The sequence below is a fragment of the Sinocyclocheilus anshuiensis genome, unplaced genomic scaffold, assembly GCF_001515605.1.
Source record: "Sinocyclocheilus anshuiensis isolate Anshui unplaced genomic scaffold, SAMN03320099.WGS_v1.1 scaffold23, whole genome shotgun sequence".
In the NCBI taxonomy this organism is placed as follows: Eukaryota; Metazoa; Chordata; class Actinopteri; order Cypriniformes; family Cyprinidae; genus Sinocyclocheilus; species Sinocyclocheilus anshuiensis.
The window spans coordinates 49,379-57,860 of NW_015552545.1; the positions used below are offsets into that span (position 1 = coordinate 49,379).

The following is an 8,482-nucleotide window of genomic DNA, read 5'->3' on the forward strand; positions in this document are numbered from 1 at the left end:
GACACAATACGTACATTTTGCCGCTAGAGGGCGCGTATTCAAAATAAACAAAGAGACAAAGGCATAGTTTGATGACTCCGTGACTGAGTGTGGAATCATGGGATTTGTGGTCTTCAGCCCCACAGCCGATGCAATCCGACGGGACTCGGGCAGAAATCATGTTCATAGATGAGCTAGTGATTTGTTAACGTAGTAGAATGAAGCAGGGGGAGGCTGAAAGCCGTCGAAGCGAAACGAGGCCGCTGAACGAGCGTGACACACGGCTCGAAAGCAGCGGAGCTTTTGTTATGCCACAGTCGACAGCTTCGTGTGTATGTGGGGGAAAAAGCAGCGCTGTTTTATCATACTAGATACGTTTGAAAGCTCTGTTATAGTGCTACTCTGTGCGGTCATCACCGGTTTATTAAAACGCACAACATATTAAAGCATCTTTGGTGCTTCTGTGCAATTAAAATTTTTACTACCTAGACTGTGGCCATTTTTTGTGTAGAAACAGGTATTGTTGATGAGGTTCACACAACAGCCAATCACATCGCCTGTTGTAAATGTGGGACCATAGGGCTGCCCAGTCCCAGATGAGCAGAAGGAGTGGCCGTCGTCGCCATGGTATCCATATGAGTGTTTGTCCCATCCTAAGGGCAGAACATTGTGCACATACTGGTGATTTTTGGAAAAAAAAGAACCACAAAAACGCCAAGGAAAGAGCACTAGTCTAAACTCTTATGTCCCTGGCAAGATGCAGTCTCACAGAGTAACCACCCAGTGTCTGTGAGTGTCAAAAGATGGAGGATCAAGTTAACACGGCCATAGACATGTGATCATAGTGATCATAGACATTTTAGACACAAACAACCTGAAAACATGACATAGCTAATGTGTTACTAGCAATAAAAGCCCAGTGACTCTTCAACATCTGAAAGTCGTTTTACCTGGAAGTCTGTTCATGTTGACACCTTGAGCTGACAGGCCAATCCCCATGTACCTGGTCACAAAAACAGCATTTATTTGATAAAAAGTTCTGCCTTGAGGAGGTCAAAATTGCTCAGCCTAAATATTAAAGATACACTCAGTAATTTTTTCCTAATTACAAAAGTTTTATCCCTAAAGAAATGTATGACTGAAAAATATTTAAAATCAGTGTTATTTTAGTATCACTGATAACTCATTTTGTATTTTAAGATTTTGCATTTTCATATTAATTTTAGTCAAGTATTTGGTCATTTATTAAAAAAATATTTATTTATTAGTTATTTTAGTACATCAAGATTTGTACATCAAGTTAAGTAACACAAATGTTTTGTTTGTTTTTTTAGTTAACATTAGTTAACTGTATTTTAGTTTTAGTTAACTATAATAACTCTGGAACTGTAAAACTGTAATTTTTTATGGAACAGGTCACCTCATGCGGGCCGCCATGTTGAGATCACATGTCCTCATCACATGACCAGCATTACCAATACTAATCATTTCATCTCTGTAAACTTCATATTATCCAACATTTTCACTCACAGAATAAAGTAATCATTACTGACTTGTAATAGTGAATTTCTACAAAGACATTAGTAAATAAAAAATAAAAAAAGGTAGCATAATGCTACATCCAAGCCACTAGGTGGCAATATAAGTCCAGGACAACTATTACATAGCCACATAAACAAAAAAATACTGAGTGCACCTTTAAACTTTTTCCTTCATAAAGTAATTTAAGAAAATAAAGAATCCTTCACATACCCATCTCGTCCTTTGCTGATGATTTTCACCTCAAAGTAATAGACACCGCAGGCAGCTGGAATAGGGTGTGTTGCACGGACAGATGCCGCATCTTTCGGGGTCTTTCCATGACCTGGATGACATAAACACAATAATTTACAACTGCTAATGGTTTGTGCCACTCACAAGAAGCACCATAACATTTGTAATGTTATAACATCGCCAGAGGTCGCCATGGCAAAAAACACTTAGCAAAATAATCAGTGTTTTTGCTGTGAGAGTTGTACGCTTTAGGCTGATGATATTTTGCCTGGCAACAGAAAAGACACTGCAGATTAGCTTTGATATTTAAAAATGGCAGTTTTTTTCATGTGAATATGTACTGCTCTAAATTTGGGATTTCATATTTATTGCCATTTTTATTAGCAATAACCAAACCAATATCAGAAATTCATTAAAAAAATTATTTACTGTTATTAGCAGCCAATATCTGCCCCTGAAATTTCTGAACAATCATGACAGTTAATTATAAAACCAAACCAACATCAAATACAAAAGTAGCAGTAAATGTACAAGATATAACATGAACACAAAAATAAGCGTATGCTATATAGCTCTGTGTATCAAGAAAAAAAAGTTTGATGTTTTGAACTTGTTGGGAGTGTTTTCTTTATTTTCACTGTTTTTATCAAAACCACTTCATATTAGCTATATATTTAACACTCACCTCTGGCACAGCAAATGCATACAGTATATCTACAGCTATAGTTCACTAAAGTGTCTGAAGAAGCATTAAACCCATTATTTACTAAAGCAATAAGCCCCAAGAAGCCGTGGTTAACAGTGAATTTATAACAGCTAAGGGGCGTTGTTAGGCACGACGTGAAGCGGACCCCCTTAGCTATTATAAATTCACTGTAAACCATGGCTTCACGGGGCTTATTGCTTTTATAAAATGGTTATTCCATATACGTAGTTAGGTTTCACAAAAACCTAAATAAAATAAAGTGTAATGATAAAAACAATATTCTTCCACCAAACAATGTAGTTCCTCAGAAACAGTTGTGGTTGCAACAAAGTGGTTGCCAAGTAACACAAAGTGTACAAAGGTGTATGTTTGTAGAGTAATTTACAACAGCTTCGACCGCGGCACAACCAATCAGAATCAAGGACCGGAACTAGTGGTCGACCGATATTGGTTTTTTGACAGCCGATGCCGATATCTTAGAGAGGAGGGTGGCTGATGGCCGATATAAAGCCGATATATAAGAGTATATTTTTTATTTTAATTATAATTTTTATTTATTTTAATTAATGTTTGAAAAAATGAATTATATTAAAAATAAATGTGTAAAATAAACATACTTATACTTTAGATGACAAGTGACGCTGAACTCTCCTCCTGTCCGCATTCAATTCACACAGATCGACTGTCACGCAGAGCACACACGATCAGGCAATATACAAATGCACACTTCACAAGATCTCACAGCTGGATTCGACTTAAGTCTGCAAGGTTTGTGAAATTAAATGTTCATTAGTCATTTAAAGGTTTGTTTAAATGATATGCGTATTTTCTGAATGCTGACGGCAAACGAGAAATTATAATGTTTGCCTTTCTGTTACTAATAATATAAAAGCAATTAGTATATACAAAATATACAAGTATATACAAAATACTTTTTGTATACCTTTTAATTCATTTGTTCAACAGTTCTATCGGATTATTAGACAGACTTCTATCTGTATTAGGCAGAACTGTTAAGGAGTCAACAGCGAACAAGAGGGAGAATGTGAGCACTGTGTGCTCTGGCGCTGCCGTTCTCAGCGCTGTCAAAATAAAAGTCCCGCCTCTAACACATCGGCCAAGCAGAAAAACTTATGGGCCGATGCCGATATTTGAAAATTGCCAAATATCGTCTGATATATCGGCATTGGCGATATATCGGTCGACCACTAACCGGAACTATCCGTTTTATAATCATTATTAACACATAACTGGACAGACATAAAATAGCATACTATAAAATACAGCAACAACAAAAATACAGTACTTTTGTCAACACATTTGAAACATAAAGCCTTTGCATCATATTTGACTCATGAATTTCTAACGCCTCTAATTGACAAACATGACCGAAACTTTGCTGGAAAACCTGCTGTACACAATCCTCTATATGCCTTCTACCCGCTGACTGACAGTTCATACTTTTTTAGCAATAAAAAGTGTTCTCAATTAAATTCCAAAATTACTTTTTGCTGTGAAATCTGATTATGATTTTTATAAAGTGAACATAACAATAACTTTTATGTCATTATTAATATTCCAAGACAAACCTTTACTGGACTGAAGCAAATTAGGTTTACTTGATAATCCATTTTCTTTTAATTGTGTAAAAATGTGTGTATCAGTTACTTATAATAATACAGGATTGTTGAGGAACATTTATTTGCACTTCTCTTAATCATCGTGTTGCATTGCATTATGCGTTTCCCCCCAAAATTAAAACTACAGAGCACCGATCATAAAACTAATTTAAATATCATCTTACGAAGCCATATCATTGGGACATATAGCTAATGTGACAGCTGACACTTCTGTGAAATTTCTCTAAGTAGTCTGTTATACGGATAAAAAAAAAAATCTAACTGCTTTATATTTAAGGTATCAGAATTTAATCTTACTTTTTGGTCATTTAAATAAAACAACTGCACCAAATTGCACATTTTTGCTCAGTGTGGGCCTCTACATAAAATTTAGATGTTTTTTTCTCCTTGTGTACAAGCTCCATCTTCTATATCAGACTAAATGGGTCATAAAATCCTGTATATCAGATATAAAACATAAAATATAAAACAAATATAAAATATATATATTATTTAACACTATTATTTAATAAGTTAGGGCTCAGGCTTTAGAGTTAAATATATGGTGCATTTCTATCACTTTTGGTAACATTACCCCCGATAATCAGTATATCTGAAGTAAATTCATAAGCTTATATATGTAGCTTGTACATTTATTAAGATATCTTGGCCTACTGGTAATTTAAGGCAGTCTACCTGAAACCTACCTGTCGTCAGCACTGACTGGCCTAATTAATTCTGTGGCCTACCTTTATGACTCAGCTGAGGGAAATGGCAGACACCTCACTGGATTACAAAGGTTTATTTAATAACTCAATATGGTAATCAAATTATGCATATATTACAGCTTTTTTATCTGCTGAATTCCTAGTAAAAGCCTTACATACTCTCGATGGCAGAAAACCTGCCTCTGCAGATAAACACTCACAGGCCTTGCTAGAGCTTATGCGTCAGGCTCGATCACTACCTACATCAGCATGTGTGTATTAAGGCACAGCCTTTGTACACAGATCATGTTGTCAAAAGAGCTGACAATGACTGCATTTCAACTGTGAAACTCCATACAGTACGTACTTCCGGAAATGACTGAAGCATCTTTATAGCTCTCTGCTGAAACTCACCACCATCTCCTTGCTACTACAGTACACGAACTTTATACTTTCAAACTTAATACCTTAATCGTTTATTTTCAAAGACTACATGTTATATATTATGTATGTGTGTTATGCACACAGAAACACACACTGTTATGCATAAAACTTCAATTAAGAGCAGTAGTTTAATTACTAGACAATGCTGACTGCTAGGAATGGTGCTAAATAATGCTAAAGGGAGGCTATTTTTATTCAAACATGTCGCAGTTAGTTATTAGAAATCAAAGTTTCTAGTTAACAATTCGTTTACTTATATCGACTAATGTGCTCAATTATCACTCTAAATCATTCCTAAATTCGTAACGACTTTTGCAGTTTGTGTGACTAAAAATAGGTTTGATTCACTGACAAATATGAGTACGCAGAAGCTAACAGAAGTGTATTTTTTTATATCGTTAATCAGAAGTGCAACTTGACTCGAGCTAACCTGGCGAATGACTTTAACATTTAGCTGGTAAACTTGGTGTTTGTGATCATCTGCTGCTATTAGCCTTGGTTACCTTTATAATGCACCCGGAGGTTGTTTTGAGACAGGCCGATGTAACTGAATTTGTCTTTGGGGCTCCAGGATCTGGGCAGTGGGGTCTCCTGCTCGTTGACGGCCGGGTAAAGGCTTCTAAGCCGCTGGTTGAGCTCTTTTTCCTGCTCGCTGAGAGCCAAGTCTCCGTGAACGACAACCGACATCAGAAACCCACAGCCCGATGACGGTCCTGACATCGCGATCTGATTCCTGCCGTCGATACCAACAGCTTGCCAGCTATCTTAGCTGGACAGCTTTCTAACAGTGTCCAGTGGCTAAAGAGACCACTGTCAGACACAACAGGATAAGAGCCGTTGAGATTTCGGGGTTGTTTTATTCGGATCGGACGGCTAGCCAGCCAGCTAACTGCGATTAGCCCGCAAACAGCCTCTCTGATAGAGTTAGCAAGACGCTAGACAGAATTAATCACGCCAATACAGCGAATCGGCAGCTTACAACAACATAACAGACATCCAGAAAGTTGATCCTTGTTATTTAAGACGACATCCAGCCAATCGGACAGACTAAATAGGGTAAAAGGGACAGAAAGACAGCAGCAGAGGGAACCCCGATCTTTTGTTTATTGTTAGTGTGAAATCCAGCGATCTGATTGGCTCTCTCAAGGTCCAGTCATACTTCCTCGAGCACTTGGTAGACGACTAGACACAAGCTACCAATAACATGTCCTCCTTCTCGCTTGGGTTGTTATCCATAGTTCAGACGGCTGTGACAGTGAGAAAATGCATGCACACTTACATATTACAATGTTTCGTTTATTTATTTAATAATTTTCATATATCGTGGGGCAATACCGTTATGGTGCAGATTAAGGTCCCCTTAGGCACTGTTTTGTGGAAGGGACTTTTCAATTACCTCCATTGAGACAAATTTCTATTTCCTACCCCTAAAACTTTTTTTTAAATTCGTTACGGAATGTATATTTATCTATATTTATTTATGTGTCCCAACACACAGAAACTCACACCCTTTTGAACAACTATTGAATCATCAGTTTTTCTTTATTTTACATAAAGTGCTTAATTGTCCATGCAACATAAACTATGAATTAAGTAAGGAATAATTGACTCCGGGCCGTTGAATTATTAGAAAAATAATGCACACCCGAGGTGAAAGGGATTCGTCCGGTTTTTGTACTTAAATCGCTATTGTGAGTATGATTATTTCTTCCGCATCTCATCCAACGCCTCTTTTGCTGGTTCCAAAACGTCATTTTAAAGCTGGTAATTGAGGCTTGAGCCGTTGATAGCATTCTAATGCAGTTATTAGAAAGAGAGCGAGAGAGACAGAGACACACAGAAAAAGAGAGAGAGAGCTTGTGTGAATTAGGCTACTTCTGTGCGTCCCTCAACAATGTTCTGCAGCAGCGTCTCTAAACAGCGCTGTTATTACCTCGCTAGTAAGAAATGTGTAGCCTTTAAGTTGCTACACTATATAGGCTAACTGATAAAATCATCAGGGCAGCGCTGACAACACCTTTTTGTGCAAACTGCGTGACCGTAGTGTGCGTGTGCGAGCACGTGTGATTGCAGTAATTCCTGTGTGCTGTATATGTACAATGTCATGTGTAGCCTTTAAGTTGCTACATTATATAGGCTAACTGATAAAATCGTCAGGGCAGCGCTGACAACATCTTCTTGTGCAAACTGCGTGACCGTAGTGTGCGTGTGTGAGCACGTGTGATTGCAGTAATTCCAGTGTGCTGTATAGGTACTGTATGCTAATTTCCGTTATTACAGTTAACTATGCGAAGTGATATGGAACTGTAATGTGGTCAAGAGAGCTGCCTGGAACTACGTTCGCCGTGCGTTTCCCTGAAAATAACTGTGGACCAACAGACTTGGTCAGGGTCAGTGCATCTTGTTCAAGCGCAGCATCAAAAGTTCTACGAAACACAATATAAAACATTGCTTTATATAAAAATGTGAATAATAGTGATATCCCCTACAAACCTGCACATTTGCATGTGTATAAGTGGAATGTTATAATGTATCAAGATCTGATGTTTTGATTTTTCCAGTTTTTGCAACAACTTACACAACTTATGTAATGAGAGCTGCATCTGATCTTGGTGTTTCCATTTATTTTGGGATGAAAATTTTTTTCTTTCTTTTGCAAACTAAAGTACATTCCTCATCATTCTTGTGATACACATTATGGTCCATTTGTAAATTTGTCATGAAAACATGTTCGGACATGTTTGTGTTTCACATGCCTTTTTGTTCCAAGTGAAACAAAGTCAAACTAATAAACATGATTATTAAATGTTAAAATATATGGCCTACCCATGATTCAGTATGTGATATGTTGTAGGTTAAGTGCTTTATATTGCAAACATCGATAACACTACAATAAGGTTCCATTTGTTAATATTAGTTAACCACATCGTAATTAAAGTCAATTGAAATCAAAAGTGTATCTGATAATATTTTTCTAATGGACCTGAGCTAACATGAACTCACAGTTGTATTTTTATTAACAAAGATTATTAAATACTGTAACAAATATATTGCTCATTGTTAGTTAATGTTATTTAATGCAGTACTAACAATAACTAATTGGACCTTACTGTAAAATGTTACCCAAACATCCAATGACTAACAAAGTTATTGTATGTTAATTATTCAGACAGAGAAAATGTACATCAAGCAAACCTAGAGTAGATGTCGTTATTGAACTGCCCATTTCAGCCACTCCAGGAAAAACACATTCA

The 8,482-nt window shown here is 36.9% G+C and overlaps 1 protein-coding gene across 1 annotated transcript in view; it reads right to left on the reverse strand.

The window, feature by feature from the left end:
- Window positions 1-6,356, reverse strand: part of LOC107664064 (ran-binding protein 9) — a 16,513-nt gene extending 10,157 nt beyond the window's left edge. Inside the window, exons 1-4 of the mRNA XM_016454508.1 lie at window positions 5,732-6,356; window positions 1,732-1,843; window positions 930-982; window positions 465-632 (exon numbers count right to left, since the gene is read on the reverse strand). Coding sequence (XP_016309994.1) covers window positions 465-632; window positions 930-982; window positions 1,732-1,843; window positions 5,732-5,948 — 550 coding nt within the window. The 5' untranslated portion in view covers window positions 5,949-6,356. The remainder of the gene's footprint in view (window positions 1-464; window positions 633-929; window positions 983-1,731; window positions 1,844-5,731) is intronic.
- Window positions 6,357-8,482: the final 2,126 nt, after the last annotated feature.